The 24633-nt window shown below is 43.3% G+C and overlaps 1 protein-coding gene and 1 long non-coding RNA gene across 3 annotated transcripts in view; one reads left to right on the forward strand and one right to left on the reverse strand.

The window, feature by feature from the left end:
• Window positions 1-24633, forward strand: part of LOC309532071 — a 163013-nt gene that overhangs the window by 93071 nt on the left and 45309 nt on the right. The gene's annotated exons all lie outside the window — the stretch shown is intronic.
• The window catches only part of KY (kyphoscoliosis peptidase), a 32288-nt gene that overhangs the window by 5242 nt on the left and 2413 nt on the right, over window positions 1-24633 (reverse strand). The window contains exons 2-9 of one of the 2 annotated variants that reach the window (XM_082221805.1): window positions 21730-21780; window positions 19626-19673; window positions 15192-15266; window positions 13888-13935; window positions 9761-9843; window positions 7634-7742; window positions 6185-6302; window positions 31-219 (exon numbers count right to left, since the gene is read on the reverse strand). In XM_082221805.1, the coding sequence (XP_082077931.1) occupies window positions 31-219; window positions 6185-6302; window positions 7634-7742; window positions 9761-9843; window positions 13888-13935; window positions 15192-15266; window positions 19626-19673; window positions 21730-21780 (721 nt within the window). Of the gene's footprint in view, window positions 1-30; window positions 220-6184; window positions 6303-7633; window positions 7743-9760; window positions 9844-13887; window positions 13943-15189; window positions 15267-19625; window positions 19674-21729; window positions 21781-24633 lie in introns of both variants that reach the window. The other variant, XM_082221804.1, reaches the window with a different exon arrangement.

The following is a 24633-nucleotide window of genomic DNA, read 5'->3' on the forward strand; positions in this document are numbered from 1 at the left end:
GCTATAGGGAGGAAGAAAGGACAATCATACCTGAAGGTAAATTTGCTGAAGCAGTCATCAATGGAGCCACTTCCCCAGGTGCTGTCCACCAAATGCCACTTTCCATCAAGGTAAACTGCATTCCAGGCATGGTCATACTCTCCTGTGAAAGTCTCCCCAGCCCTGTAGCCATGGCCTTTAGAATAACCAGATAAATTCATGCATTGCACTCCTGCAATACTGGGGAGAGAGAAAGGATAGAAAGGACTTAAAGAACAGGGTCTTGCTTCTAAGGGGCTGTCTTTATCATTCATATAAATGTTGGAAGTGTTATGATCTCTCCTGCTCACTGCAGATTAGAGTGAATCACACCTGAAATAATACTCTTTTCATGCATTACTAATATTTATGGGTGTTAAGTCAAAGGCTGTCTTTTGTTCTTCTGACATCTCTTGCTTCGAGCAAGTGTTACTATGGGAGGAGGCAGACTTTTAACTATTTGGCAGTTGATCCAAGTGCTGTGAAATTTTTATTACTTTTTTATTTTAAAACATAATAATGCTTGAATAAGTAAAGACTCCTGAAAACAGGCAGCCTCAGTTTATTTAAGATAAAGAAGGAAGCCCAAGAGTAGCCCAAGATGTGATTAAAGATGCAGGCGAGAAGAAAAAAGTAGTCTCACTGTTGTTTTCTGTGATGGAGCCCTGCTGCTATTTTGGGTAAACGCTCCCAGTCTCTGCAGGTCAAACAGGATAATCCTGCATTCTTAACGGCGAAATTAGCCTGCTAAGAACATAAAATGAGCCCTCCTTGATCAGGCTAAAGGCTCATCTAGCCTAGCATCCTGTTCTCAAAAGTGGCCAACCAGATACCAATGGGAAGCCCACAAACAAGACCTGAATTGCAACTGGCGTTCAGCAATGTAATGCTTCTGACAGCAGAGGTAGATTATAGCCTTCATGGTTAGTAGCTGCTGATAGGCCTGTCCTCTGTGAATGTGTCCAGTTCTCTTTTAACACCAGCCAAGTTGGCCATCATTCTCTTGTGGGAGCAAATGCCATCATTTAACTGCATTGTGTGAAGAAGTCCTTTATTTTGTCTGTCCTGAATCTTCCAACATTCAGCTTCTTTGAATGGCCCCAAGTTCTAGTATTATATGAGACAGAGAAAAACTCTATCCATTTTCTTCACAACGTGCAACTCTGTCGTGTCCCCACTCATCTTTTTCCCAACCTGAAAAGCTCCAAACATTGTAACCTTTCCCGATAGGTGAGTTGCTCCAGCCCCATGGTCATTCTGGCATCTCTTTCCTCCTCTTCATCCCCAAACCAGGCATAGGAGGATGTAGTCTAGGCTGGCTCTGCTTGTAAAGGTTCAGCCCCATAAAATCCAGCTGGCTGCTCCACCAGCAAAGCTGCAGCCCTGACTGGAGTCCTGCCTTGACCAGTTCTGAGGAACTCACACAAGTCTCATAGTACAATGTTTTAGTTTATACTTGCTACATCCAGGTTAGATGACTGTAGTGCTGTGTATGGGGTTGTTCTTGAATACAGCCTTAAAGCTTCAACTGATCCAGAATGTGGCAGTGAAGTTTCTGATAGGAATTGTCCAATCTCCAGCATCACTGGTTACCAGCTTGCTTCGCAGCTCAGTTTAAGCACTGCTTTGACCTATCATGGTTGGACCCAGAATATCTCCAAAATCACATCCATCCATCTCAGCCAGCATGGGACAGTCATTCTATTGCAGAAGCCCTTTTGGGGGTTTTATAACTGCTGTATGAAATGGCACATCAGTATCCAGAAAAGGGCCTTTTCAACTGTGGCACTCAGGATTTGGACCATTCTCCCGAGCAAAGCACATAATAGTTCTCTCACTGCCTGCAGGCAGTGACGATGATCTCATATGTGAACTTTTGTTGAAGTCTGCTTTTATCATGTGTCCTGCTGCTGTTTTACATTGCTGTGTTTGTTTTTGCTGAAATGTGTGGTGGTTTTAGCTGGTGTTTCATCTTTCTCTTGCTTTGTATTATGTCGGTAGTTTTGTAAGTTGCACTGCATATTCTGGTTTTAAAAAGGCAGCAAACAAGCCAGTCACGTAATAATTCTGGACAATCCTATAGAGATGGCCTAACCAGGTTCCTTCCTTTTACTGTTAACAACTCATCAATTAGGAGTGAGTGGCTAGAGAGAGCTGTGAAGAGCTCCCTTGACGCTTAACAAAGCCAGTAGCTTGAACAGAGTGATGGTAGATGAAATTAAATTTGTGGCAACATTGGATTGAATGAAACAATTGGAATTGATTGCAGACAGTGATACAATCCTTGCAGACAGTTCAGCGAAAGCATCTGCTCAGTGCATGGAGATGATTAAAAGCAAATAAGATGTTAGCCTGTGTTTCAAAGGGGAATAGAAGATAGCCCGGAAAACAGTGCAAATTACAATGGTGTTACGTGAATGGCATGACCTTCCCTTCAGTACTACTGCAGTAGACGGAGCTGGTCACTTCAATGTGAAGAAAAGTGGTTGAGAGAAAGAGAACAAAAATTTGAAAGGCTTTAGGGAAAGTGCATGAAGGGAGAGAGAGTTGTTTCAGCAAGGCATGTGGAGAAATGAGATAATTGCCAGTGATAAAGGGTACGGCTGGAGAGAAGGCAAGTCTATATAATCAATGAAAGGAGAAAATGGGTACTTGGTTGATGGTCGGGTTCTTCCTCATCATGTCTATAGCTGGGCCAGCACTAGAGGCAACAATGATTCCTGATTTAAACTGCTGAAATAGAAGCATTTCTGCATGTTGCTACTTCCCTCTGCCAGAATGGTGTTTTGTTCACCCAGTTAGTTCTGCCCTTAGTCAATTAACTTTGCTGTTTTGAGCTGTGGGGCTGCCAGCCCAGACAGCTGCCCAAGTCAGCAAGGCTTTGGAGTTTTGGACGGGCTCTTCCTTGATATGCCAAGCTGGCAATCCAGCATTGCTTTAAAAAACATTCTTGGTTAATTATATTATTTACATCAACAATGGAGATGGATGGTGTCTTGTCAACCTCATTTGTTTCCAAAGCCATTTTTGTGGTAATGATTAGGACTGCAAGGTAGGCTTTCCCCAGCGTTTATTATCCTCCATAAAAGTCGTTCATTTCCCAAATGCAGCCAGAGCTGTGGCAGGCTTGCCAAGCAAAGCAGCTGTTGGAGGTGAGACCCTGCTGCCACCAGAATCTTCAACTCCTGATCGAACATGGAGGTTACACTGTATGTGAGACCTGAACACCAGAACGCCTAACAGGGTGCCAAAAATCTCGGCATGAGAGGCGAATTCCATGGCCCGACATTGAATGCTCTTGCCCCTAAGCCTATTCAGTTAGAAATGTTATTCCCTCCATCCAGTGTCACTTAAATGTATAGCTTGAAGAAAATTGCCTACATAAATAGCAAGACGGTAATGAAAGGTTGAGAGTGCACCTTGTTGCCACATGAAAATTATCACCCTGATCATTACAACAGCAATTGTGCACCATTATTATGTTGTGCTGGTCTTGCTGCAACAACAAGCTAGCTAATCTTGTAATATCACAGCCACTGCTTGGAAGTACTCTAAAGGTTTCTGCTCTAGAATAGAAATGAAAGACAAATGTGTCAGCTTTTGCCTGCTCAGCAGGCACAAATGTAGCAAAGCTGCTCCTTTCTCTTTCACCCCAAGCATTAGGTTTTTGGCTGGAGGTACACTTGACAGAGCAATGACAAACCTAGACAGCATCTTAAAAAGCAGAGACATCACCTTGCCAACAAAGGTCCTTATAGTTAAAGCCATGGTTTTCCCAGTAGTGATGTATGGAAGTGACAGCTGGACCATAAAGAAATCTGATCGCCGAAGAATCGATGCTTTTGAATTATGGTGCTGGAGGAGACTCTTGAGAGTCCCGTGGACTGCAAGAAGATCAAACCTCTCCATTCTTAAGGAAATCAGCCCTGAGTGCTCACTGGAAGGACAGATCCTGAAGCTGAGGCTCCAATACTTTGGCCACCTGATGAGAAGAGAAGGCTCCCTGGAAAAGACCCTGATGTTGGGAAGGATTGAGGGCAGAAGGAGAAGGGGACAACAGAGGATGAGATGGTTGGACAGTGTTCTCAAAGCTACCAGCATGAGTTTGACCAAACTGCGGGAGGCAGTGGAAGACAGGAGTGGCTGGCGTGCTCTGGTCCATGGGGTAATGAAGAGTCGGACACGAGTAAACAAGTAAACAACAACAACACTTGACAGAGCAATGGTCTGGGGCAGAGAAGGGAATTTGGATTCAGTTTTCTCTTCAACAGTGTTTGCTATGGAAAAACAACAACAAAGGATGGCAGGATTCTCTGTTGATTTCAATGTCTTAAGAAAGGAAAACAAATGAGGTTGGATAATTTGCCTGAAGGCAGAAATTAGTACTGCTTCAGTCTAACAGGAAGGGGCTGCATGCTTTATTGAGGCACACTAGGCAATATTCAGGTTTGTGAATGGTGCAAAATACCCTATAGAGACAGCCTGCCTTAATGGCTTTTTGTGGTATTTCTGTACCCGTTTTGTACCCCTCAATGGGCTACTTATGGTCCCATTTTAGGATTTCATTGTGTGATCTCAGCCATAATGAATGCAATGATGTCTGCAGCAAGTAGTCAATGTAACATCACTGAGGGCTAGGAAAAGTCTTCCACTGGCCCCAGCCCACTCAGTGAGGCAGAATGGAGAGAGATGGGATACATCTCCATTGCCAAAGCAGCCACAATGCTTGTCATGCTGCTCTGGCAGGCTTTGTGTTCATCAAAACACGATGTAGCAAACCTAGCCTGACCCATGTGTAGTCGCCCACGATTAGCTGTTGCAGAATGGATAAAGATTGGAATCCACAGCACATTGGAAGACATGCAGTGAAGATGCACAGTATCTGCATTCAAGTATGCATGTAAATGCTGTTTTCCATAAGCATCCTTTTTACAATGGGATGAATATTTCGGTGAGTGCTTCAATATCCCACAATTGCTTAATTAGCTTCCAGCAGGGCTAGATCCTGACAAGGGAACATTTGGATGAGTTGATAATTATTATTGTTAAATGATATCTGGTAACACAACATTTCATCATGTTGATGTTTACTTTTTATGGACACCAGGGGCTTGGCTTGGAAGAGCTCTCAAAGCTGCAATTAAAAATATACATAATTCCTTCCATAAGCACCTGTTTTTTTTCTCAGTGGGTAGAGGATGTGTTGGAAGAAAACCTTGATTTATTCTCGATTCGATTAAGGTCTGGATGTAACAGAGTAGGTGGCATGGGAATCCAAGTCTTCAAGGAAGTTCTAACAACATCCTTTTATATATATATATATATATAAAAGCATTCTCACTAGCCTTAATTCATAAAACAAAGCTGGCAGGAAGGTTCTTGTGAAGGAATCAACTTGTATGTCTTGTAGCCATTCTTTTGTGAGCAGTCAGGTGGAAATTAATCACAGTACTTGCACAGCCAAATCCCATCCCTCTAACTCAGGGTGGGGAACTTCAGGCTGAAGACCAGATATGGCCCTCCAAGCCTCTCTAACTGGCCCTTGGGAATCTTCTCAGGCCATGCCCCTCACCAGCCTTGCTGTCCCCTTGAGAGGGAGGAAATGTCCTGTTGCATGAGTGCCACATACACAACTTAGATGAATCCTGCCCAGAGTCTTATTTGTTGCTCTGCCCTCTCACCACTGACTTGTGGCCCCTGGGAAGTCCCCCAGAAAGGAATGTGGCCCCTGGACTGAAAAGGTTTTTGCACCAGGGTGTTCCTGCGCTAGATGTATGGGGCAGTTTGCAGAGGATGTGGCCAAGTTCAGTATGGGACACACCACTCACCATTTCTTGCATGTGAGGAACTGCATGGGGGTAGTCTATATTCTTCAGTCCTAATGTTCTTTTAACCTTCAGATGCTCCAGAAAAAATCAGAGAGCCTCTTCAAACTAAATTATCCCCATGTACTCATCTGCCATTATGTTAATGCAATGCGAGCCTCAGCAGATGGTACAAAGTAAATTATGGGGGGGGGGGCGGAAAGCAAAATTGACCTTTCTAGGACTTGCTGCTGTTCAACAATATAGCTTCAAAACGGCACTTCAAATCCTAGTTGGTGTAAAGAGAGAGAGAACTGGTGCATAGGTAACAGAGCAAGGGAACATTTCTGATCTTCATGTACCTGCACATTTGTTCAAAGAGCCCAGCGTATCCCTCGCAAATGCTCTTTCCACTCTGGAGAACATCCTTGGGCTTGAAAGACTGCTGGTCTTTGTTAAAGAAGCCCACAATATCATATTCTGGGGAGCAAAGGTTGAAAGTTTAACCACAGGTGTAAAGTAATAGACAAAGTGAAACAAGGGTCATTCAGACCTGTGCTAAGTAACCAGGAAGTATTCACATACGTACAAACAGGTACAACAGATGTTTACTTAGGGTGGGATTCACCTAAGGAAGCCTGTCAGTGGAAGCCCTTGGTAATGTGCAACGGATACTGACACTCTGTTGTTAAAGAACAAGAACAAAACACCTTTCCCCATCCAAATTAGACTGCTGAAATGAAGAAACTACCAGGAAAAATGCATTACTGCATAAAGGGACTGTGAATTCAGTTAACTTCTGCTGCTGAAAACAAACTCCTAGCACTAAGTTCAGTGTGCTCAGAGTCACCCTGTTCTTTAATTGTAACTGGGATGTCTTTTGTGTCTGGCTCTGGTTGGTAGATACTGAGATTCTAACAGGGGTGGGAATCAAAGGAGGCCTGATCAGCCTGAAGTCTGCTTTGCCCCAGGGATAGATGCACCACCAAATCAATATTCCTGCTAGGCTCTCCCCAGTAGGACAGAAAGGGAAGAGAGGGCGGCTTTTTGCTTTTTTAGTACACCAGTCCATGGGTTGATGTTCTTTCCCTCCATGTGTTGGTGGGGTGTTAGTTGGAGAATGGGAAGGTTTCAGATCCAGCAGCTTTAAATCCCACAGTGACCTACCACTGGTGCACACCTTTCCAGTGCTTTCTCTCACTGGACCTCAGCTGGAAAGCCCCAGCGACAATTCTTCCTGCACTGCCTGGGAGGGGGTTTTCAAGGAAGGACCTCCCTCTCTGCCCAGAGACCATAGAATTGCATCCTAAGGGAGAAGAACTGTTCAACCCTTTCTCCTTTGGCCAGTTCCCATTCCAAATTGCTACTTTCCCCTCCTTGCAGGAGAAAAGCTGTAGGCACCAATACAAACCCAATTTAGTATGAATCAACTGTCGTTTGTTTCATAAATAGTACTAAGAGCCTTCTGGGGTGTCACAACACAATTTTCACAGCTGTGCCAGACTTGAATTGGGAAAGAATGGTCCAAGGGAAGACAATATTTTACATCTGTATTTTCTGGGAAGGGACAGCTCTCTGAAAGGTATATGAGTGAGAAGATTATTGACACAGAGCACTTTTTGCAGTGGTGGTAAAAACATTTCAAAGTTTCTTAATATTCAGATTTTCAAGGCCTGGTGCATTTTCTTGACATTCTCCCTCCCTCTATTACCAACACAATGTATAAACTGGGTTCTAGAACCACAGTGAAAGGCAAGCAACTGTTCAGCATTACACACAGGTTCCAGGAAATGATGGCATCCTCTGCTTACCTATATGATGGCATATCCATGTCCAAATGGCCCTAACCTTTTCCAGGTCGGTACGTGCTACGCGAAGCAAGGTTTTCACTAGCTCCTCCACAGTACTCTTGGCGGTTACCTGTATTATACGAAGAAAGTGGATAACTGGTGATTTCAAACTAGCTGTGAATGTTGGTTACCTTTTCTGCCTTCCTACAAAATTCAGAGGATCTCTCTTAGGGTCCACTACTTGGCAGAACCATTAACTTCATCAACAAAATCTCTGCTATGTGTCACAGAAAGAACATTAGCTTACAGGTGTGGGGAACCTGTGGCCCTTTGGAGGTTGCAGAACTACAGCTCGCGCCATCTCTGGTCATATGGCATGTTCAACAAACAGAGTTGTAGTTACAGATAGGTAGCCGTGTTGGTCTGCCATAGTCAAAATAAAAAAATTCCTTCCAGTAGCACCTTAAAGACCAACTAAGTTAGTTCTTGGTATGAGCTTTCGTGTGCATGCACACTTCTTCAGATACAGAGTTGTAGTTCAGCAATGTCTGGGTGGCCAGAGGTTCCCTACACCTGGGTTACAGTTTGGCTCAGGATGGAGCCATTTTCTGTTTGTTTGTTTAGAAGCCCTATCTATTAGTCAGTAGGTTGGCATAAGGCACTCAGAACAGGGTTTTCCTCAATTTCATCATGCTGTTCTTGGCAGCTGGCTGTGTTTTAAGAAGCAAGTCTTTTACAAGCTTCAAATATATTATTGGGTAGGGTTACTCTCTCCTATCCCGCGTATGCCCTTCAGATACGTTTAGACACTATTCTATAACTAGATTCTATTTAAACTGTTTCCTTTCACATGGTATGATGGTTGTCAGCCAGACCTGCTCAACCCTCAGGCCAATATGAGATTCTGTTACTGTACAATTTCCTTTGCCAGCCAATGAAAGTGTGTTGTATCTGTTCTAAAAGATCTGGAAGCCACATACTCAGCGGACACCTCATCCTGGGCTGATGCTGTCTTTGTGAGAAATATTTAGCAAGTTGTTTATGGAGTTGCCAGTAAAATTTTTGTCCAAAGTGAAATTGGAAGCAAATTTTGGAGCTTCTCCTGAAGTGAAACATCTGAGGGAAGCCAAACAACATTTTGATAAGACTTGTGGAGTTTCTCAGCAGCTTTTAAGGTTGCCCTCAGATTTTGCCTAAAGCAAAACATTTGGAAGTGCTTCCTCAGGGAAATATCACCTGAGGAATTACTAGGGAAAGGGATCATTACTCAGTAGTAGAGCTCTTACTTTGCAGGTCCAATGCCTCACATCTCCGGTTCAAAGGACCAGACTAGGGTCCTCCAGATGTTGTTGGACTGCACTTCCCATCACCCCTCATCATTGGCCACACACTCTTGGGGCTGATGGTGTCCACAACATCTGGAAAGCACAGGGCTGGGGAAGGGTGAGGCAGCAAGTAATTTGAAATGTCTCTTTCAAATGGAGAACTGCTTCCAGTCAGAACTGGCAATACTTGGTCTAAGGGAGCTTGGGATAAGGAGGGAAGAGTTCCAATCAGATGATTGCGGAAGGGTATTCTTAATGCAGAATCTGAAAGACACCTCAGAAATGCACAAATGAAATTCAAAGGACTATTTGTGTTTTGCCCACTATTCAAGTGGAAGAGGTTGTCTGAAGGAGTTGATATGAGCAATAGACTCTGCAATCATCAGACGTCAACAAATTGTATTATAACTTCTCAAAAATGTGATGATGATTGCAGAGTATTCTGCATAGATAACTCAGTCCATAACCCAGTTCCAAGGATCATGAATTTATGTTAAAGGCCAGTTCCTGTAATCTTTTTTTCCAAAGTGGTTATTATTGTTATTTAAAATATTTAAATTAACGCTCTGCTGACTGGTTTTTAATTCACCACACAATTGGCTTCTCAGCATATTTACCAGCAGGCATGTAGCTTTTTGCACACAGTGTTGTAAAAAATAATAATTGAACTGATATATCTGATCATTCAGACAACCAAATTCCACAAGCATTCCATTGTGTAATTACTAGAATATATGCAGTATATATTTGGTGCTGGAGTTTTAGAAATGATGGGAAGCAGAGTTTGAATTCATGATGTCATGACCTCCATTTATGTTTTTACCTTTGTTGCATATGCATCCAATTTCTCAAAGTCCTTTAGGTCAAAAGGTATGGATTTCAAGCATGACTTGTCCCATGGGTAAGCTAGGAGAAAAAACACATGTCATTGGTAATAATTATTCTGGAAAGGAAGAAACATTTCAGCTGGACAAACGCTCTAGCAAGCATAAACCAGATCTATACTAAAGTCGTTTTCACATGCAAGGTTTACAATAGTTTAAGTTTCCCTCCATTTATTATGTAAAAAGAAATAAAAGTCCACTAGCAACTGAAAAGGCTAATAAATATATAGTGGCATAAGCTTTCTTTGCCCAGAGCCTGTTTCATCAGATGCATGGAGCACTGAGCAGGTAAGTTTATACACGAACTAGGAATGAGGAAACTCCAGCCTATGCGCCAGTTGTGCTGTTGTAGGGGGTTCAATTTGGCCTGTGAGGCCATGTCTCCCAAACCACATCCACTTGTCAATCAATTGATATCCTGCTGGGCAGGAGGGCTGGGTTCGATCACACAATCCCAGGAGTCCTTGCGCCAACCATTGAGGCCTCTGGAGAGTTGGAGGTTTGGAGGGTGTTTGCAGGTTTTTTCAATGGTGTTCCCAATATATACAGTTTCACGTAAACACACAGTGCCTCAGAGCATAGCCCCCGTGTAAATGGGGAGTTGCGTGTATTGCATTGGCTTTGCGCACCTTTTCCCAATTTATAAACGTTAAGGCACAAAGGGGAGGCAAAAGGTTTCTTGATGAAGCGGGGACCAAAAGGCTAAGCAATGGAGGAGATTTGCATCAGCTGCAACACATGCAGAACACAGAAGATGAAATCAGATCTGATCAGCTTTGTAAAAACATTTTCCCTATGGAACTATGTGCATCCCTACCTACACAGGCTATTCCTTCATGTAAATAGCCTATGCCTGAAATCCTATGCACTATGTCCTGGGACTAAATCAATTTGAATAGGTATTCTGAGTAGACATGCATAGGATTGTGTTCATGATGGCTACTAGCTTAGGACAGTTTAAAATGGGATTATGCAAATTGATACAGGCTAGGTCTGCCAATGGCTGTTGGGCATCATGGTTCTATGGAACTTCTAGTCAGCTGCTCCATTAGGCAAAATTGGGCACTGCTGCACCAATCCCAGCCTGCCCTCAGCCAGCCCCACCTAACTGCCTTATTTACAGCCAGTCTAGGGGGTGGTACTGCCTGTCAGTTTCCTCTTCCTTTGTCTCTGTGTTGCTCTCCTGGAACTCAGCAAGGTGGAGGATGGAGACAAAACTAGAAAAAGCTGCCTCTGCCTCTCATTGGTTCTGCCTCCACCTGTAATGGGCTCTGGTTCTTGACCTCCCTGCTTTCTGCCCCATCAGCCACCACGGCCTCTTGGTAAATATGCAGAATGCCACTGAATGACAGGCCACAGTAGGAGAGGCTGATTGCCTCAATTCCCTGCTTCTGGTTGGGGCATCTGGTTGGGCCCAAATGTTCTGACAGATCTGCAGAGGATCAGATTTGTATATTGCCATTATGTTGACTGTTCATAGATGCACAGCCAACACAAGCCATCTATGCTGTGTTGTGTGAATCAGCTATACATCAGCTGATGCACTTAGGTGCTAAATAGTCTCTACTGCAAATTGGCAGCTTCACGGGCCCAGGAACAATGTCCAGGAGTAGTCTAACTGCATCACACCTCTCCTGATTTTAAAGCCAAGTAGCACACAACTCTCTTGCTCTCTCTCCATCCCTAACACACCTTTTCTGCTGTGTCTTACCTTTGGGGAATGGGCAGGCACAGCTGAAGGAAACCTCAGTGTCAGAAGCCTGTGTGTCTCACTATTCCTCAGGCTTGGTTCAACCTCATTTCCAGACTGTGATTAGTGATGGAGCAACCACAGGCAAGAGGGTGTGCGCTGTCACCTAATGTACCAAACAGCCATCTGTCTGTCTCAAACCAGCACTCAAGCACAAGGCATCTGTCTCTTTAACAGGCTTGTTTGTTTATCTGGCCTTTCGCTGAAGAGGGCTATTACACTGACCTAAAGAGAGCTAAAGCAGATTTACGCACTTAAAAGGTTCCTGCTCTATACAGCTCAGAAAATTACTTTTTTGCCATTTGGGAGCGGGTAGTTTCTTCAAATTGGTGATCAGTTTTAGTCTTTGTCAGGTTATAACTGAAAAGGCTCCCTACAGCTGCAGAATTCACAATAACTCTTACAGTCACACACTGTTACCATTAGCAGCCAGAATTGTGTACTAGGCCTCCAATATGCTGTGCAAACTGGAGCAAGGCAATATTTAAGCACAAATAACATTGGCAGGCACTGACTATACCAATTTCGAATGTTTAATTGGAGGCCTATCTTAAAAGCAGCATGCTCAGCTAAAACACTTGCCCATCAAACTTCCGAAAAGGGCTGTGCGTGATCAGGTTATGGTGATGCATACACCTTGCCATCAACCAAGTGAGGTTGCATCTCCACAAGGACTGGCTCCAGGCTGGAGGGGTTTCTGGTCAAAGTACCATCTAGTGGGCCCCCTCTTACACTGGTGGGCTTCCTCAGCTGCACTTGGCTGTGGTGGCGGTGGTGACAGAAACAGCACTCCAGGAGAGACCAGGCACTGCCATTTTATTTCACCATAATGCCCTAGAGCATTTCATGTAGCTGTTATGTGGGGGGAGGGGTTGGGGGGGGAGTAGGCTGAATGCCTGAACCCTTTCTAATTCTTGGAATAGCCAGGCCAGCTTCTTGGTGAGGTGTCAGCTTGGGTGATGGGCCATTAAACAGAACAAAGGAAAGGGCTTTGTGTGAGATAGCAAATGGGTGGGTACATAGAAGGCCAAAGGCAGAGTTGAAAGCCGAGAGTTGGGTGATGTGAGCTAAACACTAGAGTAAGGTTACATTCCCCGGGGATAGTCCCTGGATTTACAAACCAGTCCCCATACAAAATCAATTGAAGTTGAAAAGTGTCCCCAAATTCTTTGAAAAAAATCTAGTAACCTTACACTAGAGGCAAAGCAGAGAAAGATGTTGGGTTTCTGCAGGAATTAAAGGCTGTGGCTAATGGCGAAGCAAGGCCCTCTTGGGGTGTTAATGCTGTGAAGCCTCTCTAGCATAGGCTCAGGTTGCTTATATATGTGTATATAAACCACATATCATAAAGACACCACAGTCTCTGCTGTGCCTCATTCCAAAGGAAACACAAACCTTGGGTAAGCACCTAGACTCACACCACTTGGGGACTGGGGTGGCATGCAATGGAGTGTTCACTTCAGGGTGCTGTGGGACATTAAAATGGAGTCTCACAGGCCCAGATGCTCAAGGTGGAGGGTCCAACGCAGGCATAAGTGCTGGTGGACCCCGCTGGAACACTGGGGCAGTGCCCTAGGATGCCAGATGCTGATCTCCGCCATGGCTGCTGTGCTTTATACATTCACTCCCTAATAATCAGCTGTATTTGTAACTAAGAAATGCGGAGGTGTAATCTGAGAGCAGGATTTCCTTCTCAGCCAAATTGCCAATGCATTGATGGCATTTTCAAAAGCTTAGTAAGTTTAGCCTCCTGGAACTCATCGGCACCAGCATCCTTGCTTTGAGTCATCAGAGAGGACTCACCCCTGATCCATGCTGCATACACAGTTCTTTTAAAGCACATTACTTCCCCCAAAGAATCCAGGGGTTTGTTAAGGTTTCTGGGAGCTGTAGCTCTGGGAAAGATCAACTACGGTTCCCAGGGTCCTTTGGGGAAAGCCATGCGATTTAAATGTATGTTGTGTATGCAGCCTCAGGCATCTTTCTGGGGAGCTGTGGGTGGCAACAATGCTCTTGCTGCTGCTCATGGGGATTGCCATCTAAACAGATGGAAAGTGCTGTCAGGTCAGTTCCCAAACCGCTTCAAAGATAACAGAGCTGGCAGCACAGAAAAACTGCCCAGTGGTGAACATGTGGCAAGGAGACCACATGGGCAGCCTTGGGTGCTGAATGCAAACTTTGCTCTGAACTCCATTTGTTTGGTGTGTGCATTTTTTTTCCTTAAAAGGATGCTTCCCGTTTTGTATATTGTTGTTTCCTCTGTGAAATCTGTACTGTAGGAGTAGGAGCGATGGTATAATACAACTCTATAGTTACCATGCTGGTCTTTCAAACCCGGTGGACGGGGTCTGCGTTTTCTGTTCTCTGGAAAACATATGAAATTGTGAAAAGCATGTGAGATAGGTGAATGGATGTAAAATGAATTGAAGTAGAAAGACAAAAGAGAAGTGAGAAAGGAGAGTAGGCCTACAGAACAAGTACTTAATTAATTGACACTGATTTGTTCAAGAGGTCATCACACTAAAACCCCACATGGCATTTTCCTAGTCTCAGTGTGGTGCGGCAGCCATGAGCATATGATCACGTGAAAAGCATGCTGAAAGTGTTTCTTTTGCCATAAGTTGAGGACATATGTTGAACTCTCAACTATATGTGTTCCCATCATCTCTGGGATATCAGCTCACTAATATGCCCAAACCATTTTAAAGGGCTGAGTATAGTCTCATATGTGGAAGATTTTACTTATTTACTTCTCGCTCTCTTTCTCCCTCTCTACTACTAAATATAGTAAGAGGAAAGGTTGGGAAATTGGCCCTACAAAGATGGAACAATTCTCCAGTAATAAAAGTGCAAAAGTGACTGAAGCTTTTTGTATGAGAAAATAAACGAGTGTATTCTTTTCTGCCATTAGTAGAGTTGGGTTGGTGGAATCCAGATTGGAAGGGTATGGAATAGGTAGGTCAATTTTGGAAGAGTGATCATTTTGATCATGGCTATTTTATCTGACAGAGTGAAGATAATATGCTTCCATCTCCTCAGGTCATTGTTAATTTGTCGCCACAGGGTTTTGTAGTTGTGGAGGTAGTTTGTTGAGGTTTCTGGTTATTTGTACCTCTAAGTATCTGAATTTGGTACGGCAGATTTTTTCTTTGTGATGTTGGAAAATTCTTTTTGTTTATGAGGTGGGATGTTGAAACACATAGCCTTGGACTTGGCAAAGTTTACTTGTAAGCCCAACACCACTGCAAATGTGTTGAGTTCCTCAGTTAGGGTGATTGCTGTATTTGTGGGGTCTGGTGTCATGACCATCAGACCATCTGCGAAGGTAGGCCACTATTAATATCCCACATATCACAGTGGAGGAATTGTGGATAAGAGAAAATGTCTTTCCTAAGGCTACTTAGCGAGTCTGCAGAAGATTTGAAGACTCCCTCTTTCATAGCTCAGTTTCTTTACTGCAGCGCAACATGAGCTCCTGCATATAATTTAATATGAGATATTTTGCCTTTATCAAGGAACCAGTCAATTTATTTTTATTGTTGTGAGAACAAGGGAACAAAAAAAATTAAATGTGTAAGAATTGTGACAAAACAAAATATTGATTTTTAAAAGCGGCATACCTTTCCCAAAGGAGAGTTTTTTGAATAACTGTGGGGTAGAATTTCTAGCATGTACTTCTACTGTCACGTGGGTTCCTGAAACAAGCAAGAATTTTTGAAGCTGGTCAGTACTGGGAAACGTAATTCAGCATGTAAGCATCATGCCTTGCATCCAAGGCAGTGAGAGCCCAAGGATGAAAGTGTTAGGATAATCCTGCATTCCTGCTTCCTACTGTAACCCCAAAATGCTAGGAGCTGCAGTCATAGTGGGAATGGAAGTAGTTTTGGGTGATTCTCTCCTCCCACTACCACTCCCTGTGCCACATCCCAGGCCTTCAAGGGGCCTTCAAGGGGTTGCAGTGGGGAGAAGGACAGCCGGAAAACCCTCTTAAACAAGCAGATGTCCATTTGTGCAACACTTGTTACATTCCCATACGAAACAAAATGGCAGAAAAGGCCGTTTTTCCAAGTCACAACCAGGACAATCAGGAACTGAAAGGAATTCAGGAGTCAGGAGTGCTCTGGTGGTGTTTCCTGCTTGGCAGGGGGTTGGACTCGATGGCCCTTGTGGTCTATTCCAACTCTATGATTCTATGAATTGTTCCTTTGAAAGTGGGAGGATTGGTACACTAGAGAGTTTGCTGTCAGGAGCCGTCTGGTGCAGACAAGGCGGCTGGAGGAAGCTGTGTAGATTCAAAGTCCTTCCTCCAGTGCTTTGAATCCACATAACTTCCTCTGCAGAGGGGGCAACACTCTGTTTAGAAAGTTTATGAGCTGGCTCCCCACATAAATATGCTTCCTTTATGCTTGCTTTCAGTATAAGCTATTCAAGAGTTCAGATGTATAACTACCTCAAGCCAATTCTCATTTCTCAGCCTCTCTCAGAAGGGAACCATGAGGGACTTTCTTCAATCAAGACATATTTTGACAGTTGTATACCCCTCTGTGTTTGATATTTCCTCATCAAACAGAGAAATTTGACTGGGAGCCTCTGGGCACTTAACAGATGTTCTGTAGTTTCTTTGCAGACAATGAAGTCAAGTAATTGCCCTGTCAGTCCTTCATTCTTACTTCTTCCAGTTCTCTTTTAGTTTAGTAGAATCTTTTCTACTCTTTCTCCACAAGGTATGGCTTACAATTGGGCTTGCAATATATATATATATATGCAGGTTTTGGTGTCTTCGGGTGTCTTCCCGTGTAAGAGTCGGGGTGTCTGTGCGACGTTTCGACGAGGTCTCACTCGTCATCTTCAGGCTGGTGCTTTCGGCTTCTTGTTACTGGAACAGAGCAGAATCTGGTGTTTGAGTTCCTATAAATACTGTTGAGGGGTGTGGTGTATAGCCTCCAACGTTCTGGGCAGAGAGGAAGTTCCTAGATTAGTGTGCCTTTTCTTCTTTTGTTCCTTAATTACTTGAGGGATATCTTGAGAGATTACATGAGTGATATTCTGAATGCCACTGGGTGGGTCATTAAGTGTAGATTAGTTGCTAAAGCTTTCGTGTCTTGACCTCTTGAGCTTGTGAAGAGTTTTTCTGAGAAGATGGCTGTGCTGCATTTAGTTGTGCTCTGGCTTGGCTTCGTGTATAGGGGCGAGCTGTGGTTTTGTGCCTTGTGCCAGCCAGATCTGTTGCCTAACCAACACGTACTTCATCCACAATGGACAAAGATACAAACAGATAGAAGGAGCACCTATGGGATCACCCCTCTCACCGGTCATCGCAAATTTGTACATGGAACACTTTGAAACCAATGCTTTAGACAAGTCAGAACACAAACCCAAACTTTGGCTCAGATATGTTGACGACACCTTTGTAATTTGGCCACACGGGAAAGAAAAACTAGATAGCTTCCTCACACATCTCAACAGCCTACACCCCAAAATACAATTCACTATGGAAATAGAAGACAACAACCAACTCCCCTTTCTTGACGTCCTAATCTACAAAAAACCTGATGGCTCCCTAGGACACACTATCTACCGGAAAAAAACACACACCAACCGCTACTTACATGCACAATCACACCACCACCCTGCACAAATAAACTCCGTAGCCAAGACTCTCATCTCCAGAACCAAACGCCTGGCTGACAAAGACCACTTGACAACTGAGTTACAGAATCTCTCAAATGTGTTAATCGCCAATGGATACCAGAAAAACAGGGTTACGAAGCTAATCCAAAAAGAAACACCCCCCAAAAACCAAGACACAGAAGAAAACAATGGCATGGCCCTCCTTCCTTATATCAAGGGCACTACAGACAAAATTAGCAAAATCCTCCATAAACACAATATCAAAACAGCCTTCTGCACCAACCAAAAAATAGCCAATATCCTCAGAAACCCAAAAGACAAAATCCAGCTGGAAAACCAAGGGGTCTATGAAATACCCTGCAAAGTCTGCCCAGCCACGTACATTGGACAAACAAACAGACGAATAAATGCACGTATCGCAGAACACAAGAATGCCGTCAAAAAAGAAGAAAAAACTTCCTCTCTTTTCCAACACATGAAAGAAACAGGACACGAAATTAATTTTGCAGATTCCAAATTGCTCTTTAACATGGAACATCACCACAAGAGAATAATCATGGAAGCCATCGAGATAGAGAAACACCCTCACAACATGAACAAGCGTGACGACACGTCCCGCCTGCCAGACATCTGGAAATTAGCCCTCCCCACAAAAACCGACACCAGAACCAGAGGCACACAGAACGCCGTCACCAATCAACCACACCAGACCCAAACCCAGACCTTCTCCACAGACATATTACAGACTCCATCCAGTAGCCAAACTATAGTGGCACCTCCGGATGCTGCACCCCCCTGCAATCCCTACACAGATCTGGCTGGCACAAGGCACAAAACCACAGCTCGCCCCTATACACGAAGCCAAGCCAGAGCACAACTAAATGCAGCACAGCCATCTTCTCAGAAAAACTCTTCACAAGCTCAAGAGGTCAAGACACGAAAGCTTTAGCAACTAATCTACACTTAATGACCCACCCAGTGGCATTCAGAATATCACTCATGTAATCTCTCAAGATATCCCTCAAGTAATTAAGGAACAAAAGAAGAAAAGGCACACTAATCTAGGAACTTCCTCTCTGCCCAGAACGTTGGAGGCTATACACCACACCCCTCAACAGTATTTATAGGAACTCAAACACCAGATTCTGCTCTGTTCCAGTAACAAGAAGCCGAAAGCACCAGCCTGAAGATGACGAGTGAGACCTCGTCGAAACGTCGCACAGACACCCCGACTCTTACACGGGAAGACACCCGAAGACACCAAAACCTGCATTCCTGTACCCGTGAAAATCTACGAAAGCATATATATATATATATATATATATATATATATATATATATATATGGAGCAGATTTGTAGTAAAAAGTCGTGGGATGGGGGTAGCCTTTAAGAAGATCATAGGAAGCTGCCTAATGACAAGTCAAATCACTGGTCCATCTAGTGCAAGGGAATTTTGAGAAAATGCAGTGGACACCATCACAAAATGGCTGCCATGGGAAGCAGCCCATTCATAAAATGGCTGCTTTCGTGGGCATAGCTATAGGACATTTCTGAGGGACCTACTGGGGATTCCAGAAATTGAACCTGTAAACATTTCATGCAAAGATTGTGCTATATCATTTCATGATGGCCATTCTGTTTTAGAGGATTAGAAAACTATCTGTATAGCGTTCTTCCTCCAAGGGTAGGCTTGTCACAAAGCAGAAACCAGGACACCCTGAAAGTTGAGGTTTTTTTGTGTGTGTTTTTTTACAAAAACACCAAAAAACATGATTTTTTGACTTGCCTAAGATCCAGGACAATACGCCGCCTTTCTGACATCAATTCCGCTTTTGAAATCCTGGTAACGTCCAGGAAAATCCAGACATATGGCAGCCCTAACCTAGGGGCATCTGACAGACTACTTATGAAGACAGAATGCTAGATTATTGAAATATGTTTGTTTTTTCTTCATTTTATAATGCAAACATTTTAAAAAAATGAATGGAAGTTCTATAATTTTGGATCTTTAAGTATTTATTGTTACAATGAGAAATCATCAGGGAAAAAAGTAGTTTAAAATCCTTTTGAGATTGTATTACATACTCCTCTAGCAACTACATTTTGCCTCCTTCAGTAACACAACATATTTAGATTGATCAGGCATGCAGGATTTTTTTTTTTAAGTAGGCCTTCCCTCATCTTAATCCTGCTTTCAGAGATTAATTTCATTGAGTTTCTTCTTCTTCTTTTAACCTTCGTAATTTTGTAACATCTGGGGAGCTCATGGTGATTTTCCAAAATAGTATGCCATTTTTTGCTCTGTTCAGACGTCTTTAAATGCTCCACAGTTTTATGATATTCTAAGGTAAAAGCTTACTCCCAGTAACTTGCAGCACGGGGCAAAGGGCACTACCAGACAGTTCATTGGTTTATCACATACCTTGGGCAGAGCAGGAAGTAATGACTTGCTGCATCTGAGCTGCATGGCCTGGTGATGGAAGGAAAGCTTTAGTGACAAGAAAACAACCTATGAAACAGGGGCAAAGTGATAAGTCCATGCAAAAGCAGGGAAAGTGCAAGTTGGACTAGTGGCAGAAGATTGAAGAGTATCATTCTTAGCAGTTCCTGTTAAAAGTCCCAGCCAGCCAACCATACCCTCCTCCAGGACAGGTCATTCCATCTCCCCTCCCAAACACCAGTTGCCTGTTCTTCTCCAACTGAAATTGAACATCACCTCCTTATGTCCAAACCATGGTCTGAATAGAGCCAACATGGTACAAGTAAGATAACTGTGAAAGGTAGCCTTTGCCACACTTGGAGAGCCAGTGTGGTGTAGTGGTTAAGAGCGGTAGTCTCGTAATCTGGTGAACCGGGTTTGCGTCTCCGCTCCTCCACATGCAGCTGCTGGGTGACCTTGGGCCAGTCACACTTCTTTGAAGTCTCTCAGCCCCACTCACCTCACAGAGTGTTTGTTGTGGGGGAGGAAGGGAAAGGAGAATGTTAGCCGCTTTGAGACTCCTGAAGGGGAGTGAAAGGCGGGATATCAAATCCAAACTTTTCTTCTGTCATGGATGCTTTAGCTGAGATTCCTGCATTGCAGGGGGTTGGACTAAATGACCCTCGGAATCCCTTCCAACTCTATAATCCTATGATTCTAAAATTTGTGTAATAGTATATATGTAGACTCTGCTCTGACTTTTGATGAATGCAACTTGGCAGCAAGGATAATGGATTCAATCCCTACTCTGTGCATTCATAGAACTCTCTCTCTCATATATCTTAACAGGTCCATGGTTTTATATAATTTTAAGTTAAAATACTAGTCCCCTTCCCCCCTCCAAGCATGGAAGATAGACCAGTATACATCAATGGACACACTGAGTTGCATCCCTTTTCTTTCAAAGATCAGTATATTGGCAGTCCCCAGAGAGAAGCTGGAGCATTTCAGCAATGTGTTTGCCATTCTGGGTACCACGTATCTTATGGCTGGCATGGCTCAGACCCATGAAAGATGATGAGATATCACTGCAATGTGTGTGATGACGGCCCATGTGTTTGTTTTAATATGGCTCAATCTGCAATTGCATCATAGCATTCAGAAATACTGTAGGAGCACCGGCTGCTTCACGGTGTCAGACTTCATAAGTACAGTAATCTCGCTACACTGCCTGAAATTGATTTGTTGACACCTCCATGCTTGGTGCATGAAGATTTCTGGCAATACAACTGGAGATCTTCAGTGAATACCTATGAGTTGGTGGAAGCCGCTGTAAAGTCTTGTTAGATCCGGTTGTAAAGCTAAAGAGCCTATTTCCCTCTGATCTGAAAATTTCATGCCCAGATTCTTGGTAGTTCCTTTGCTAGGACTCCTGCTCTGGAGCAGCTTTTATAGAACGAGGAGCAGAATGACTCTGCCTCTTGTACTGTGGTTTGAGATTAGCAAAATGGAATTATCTCACAATGTTTCCCAAACTTGGTCTCCAGCTGCTTTTCAACTTCAGTTCCCATCATCCCTGACTACTGGTCTTGCTAGCTAGGAAGGATGGGAGTTGTAGTCCAAAAACAGCTGGAGAACCAGGATTGGAAAATACTGAAGAGTTATGCACACAGCCTAATATTTGGGTATCTTAATTCAGATTGCTAATATCTGTACTTGGCTGTTTCTGTAATTCGGGACTTTGGGAGCTCTCTCCCCCAGACTGCCTTCAGCACAGAAATCGCTAGCTCTGCAAATGCCGCCATGTTGCTATGGGCATCAGGACCGGCTCTACTATTAGGTTGAGTGAGGACAGATTTTGCAATGCCATTAAATGGCAGCAGATTGCCAGTTGTTTACAATATCTGAGCAGCCTCTGTGAGTGGTGACAGCATTTGGACCTTATATTTCAGGCAGCAAAATATACGGAGCTAATGATTAAACCTCCAAGAGACCCACCCCCAGCCTCTCTCAACATGGTATGGCTGCCTTCAATGGGTTTTAGAATACACTGATCTGGACTGCATTTCTCACATGGAAACTCAAAGGGTGAGAGAAAATGACATACCATGAAGCTCATTTCCTAGTTTGTTGTTTCCATTGCCATCTCCTCGAAAGCCTAAAAAACAACGAAACCAGTAAACTGTGTTATTTATTTATTTAACAAAAATTATGTGCTGTTGGATTGTAACAAAATCTTTAAGTGGCTTACAAGAAATATTAAAATTATCAATAAAGAAGTTAAGAACAATTAATTAAAACCTTTTTTAAAAAAAACAATTAAAATAAGCAGTGAACTAAAAATCGGTTAAAACATGCCAACATTTCCGTGCCTGGAAAACAAAAATGTTTTAAAGCAGGCACTGAAATGAATACAGAAAAGGCACCTACTGATGTCAATAGGCAGGGAGTTTCAATCAATGGAGTTAAGTTACCAAAGTCAATGGGTCTACTCTGAGCATGATTAACATCAGATATTGCTCATAACATTTTGGATTCATCCAACTAGCAAACTAACCAAACTGCTTAGAAACCCAAGCCTAAAAGCCACTAAGCTAGCATAATGAATTCACCATCCCCTAGAAGAGTATTTCATCATGGACAGCTACAATAACAGAGCACTCGTAGCCTTTGTGTATGTGATCTACTACTAGGACTGCTCTTAAGGCATACCTGCAAAAGCTCACTGTTCTTCCAAAGGTATGAATAGTTGGATGAAGTCAAAGACAAATTCTCAGCTGGGTTGTTGTTGTTTTTAAAAAGGCTGAGCTAAGGAAATTAGAATGGTTTCCCTTTATAAATTAATGTGCATATGTACGCTTATTTTTCATCTTTCACAGTGCAATCTTCTAGATGTCTCCTCTGAAGTCCCACTGGCTTCCATGGGATTTATTCCCAAGTAGCTGGGTACAGAGTTACAGTCTTATTGTCTTCCTGCAAATCCTGAGAAGCTGGAGGCACTGAAGTCCTGCTCAGCTCTCCCTTTGATCTCTGAGATTTCACTAAGAATTGAAAGCCTGCCCCTGGCACCATAAAGGTGTGATCACAGGATCATGACACAGCCTGTCTTGCAGAACTGGTGACAAAAGAGAAGCCAATGCTTTGGAGCGCTTGGAGATTTTGCCTAGAACTGTGTGGGGTTTTTTGGTGTGTGCACGCGTACAAAATTAGGCTGGATGCCCGAGTCCCTTCTAATTCTGGGATCCAGCAAGGGTTAAAATCTCATGGAGGATTCAGTTGTTGGAACAGCCAGGCTAGCTTCTTGGTAATGGCCCTAGGTATGGGTCTTTAGTATAAGAAAGGAACCTGCTCTGCGCATGAGGGCAAATTGGCTGGTAGTGGCTGGTAGTGAGAAAGTCAAAGGCCAGAGTGGAGAGAGTGGGCTGGGCTACAAGCAAGTAGATGCCTGAGAGTGATAGTCATGTCAAAGGTTGTGGCTATGGGAAAAGCAAGTCCTTCTGGGGTGTTAATGCTATGAGCCCTTTCATCATAGACTCAGTCTGTGTATATGTGTAAATAAACCATATGGCAAACAGACACCACAATATTCCCTGCCCCTCATTCCAAGGAAACCAAACCGTAGGTAAGCGATTTGAAGCCCTGGAATCTTACACTGCTCAGAGATTGTGCAACAATATATTCCTTTTCAAACTCTTTCTATGCTAGGGTGTGTGCATGCAGCTGTTAGTTTAAATTAAATGTACAACATTTTCCCAAAGGAAGGAATGAACAAATGGGCTGGCTAGAACAAAAACACTCCCACCCCTCTCCAAACCTCCCCAGGGTAACTTCTGAAATGTGTTGGCTCATTCTCAAGGCCAAAATCTCCTTCTGTGTTTGTTTCGTGACCATATCCCTGCTACTCTTCCTTGTTTGGAAACAAACATACAACCCTGAGTGCTTTGACTGATCCACCTCGCTGCAGCTGACCAGGGCACCACGGCGGAGTGATGAGTGAACAGCCTGCCTAAGGGAATTTGGAACGGCTTGATATTGCAGACAGACAGTTTTCGTTATAAGTAATGGCCACAACACATCAGGTTTATGAAACACGTAAACACCTAATGCATCAGCACAAATTGGGATGTTACATTTATATTTCTGCTCTGAACTTTGTCCTTGGATATCTCAATCTCTTCTGGCCATTGAAAATAGTGACATTATTCTGACATTGCACTCCGCAGGAACAACACAAAATGAATGCAACATTAACTATACCTAAGAATGAAAACGATGGCTTGCCTGCCTTTTGGAATGGTGTGTGTGTGTGTGTGTGTGTGTGTTGTTTTAGTTTTTCTTTTTATATTCGATTTCTATTTTGTGACTTTATACCATATGTATATTACTGAAAGACCAATACAAAATAAACAAATAATGGCGACAATCTAGCACAGACTTTCCATTTGCTTTAATATGTCATTGTTTTTCTTTAACACAACTCCTACATCTGCTCCGCTCACAAAGAAAGCAGGAGTTAAGAAATACAATTTAATGAGCAAGAGAGGTGGCTGGGTAGGGTGGGGGAAGCTGAATCTTCCTTGCATCCTCTGCTTACCCTGCTTGAGCTTCTCTCCTCAAGCCCTCTACTCATTCCAGCTACACATTAAGTTGATGCTCCATGGAGCTCCCAAAATAATCTTGCTCTTTTTTCCCTTAAAAACTATTGCAGGTCTCCCCTATTTTGAACGGAGACAAGATGCACAGCAGGGAGAAGGGGGAGGGGACAGGGAACCTAATATTTCCAACCTCCTTATTTATTTGATCATTTATAATCCACACTTTCACAAAAAATATCAAGAGAGTGTGCAACATAGGAGAATCAAATCAACAAAAGTATCCATAATAACATCAATGAAACATCAATAAATACTGATGGGTCAAAAATGAAACTTCCTATTGTAAAGGCCTGAACAAACAATACAATTTTCAAAAGACGTCTCAAAAAAAGGGAGGCATGATTCCTGCTGAACCT

This window comes from Podarcis vaucheri (assembly GCF_965113315.1).
Source record: "Podarcis vaucheri genome assembly, chromosome: 5".
NCBI lineage: Eukaryota > Metazoa > Chordata > Lepidosauria > Squamata > Lacertidae > Podarcis > Podarcis vaucheri.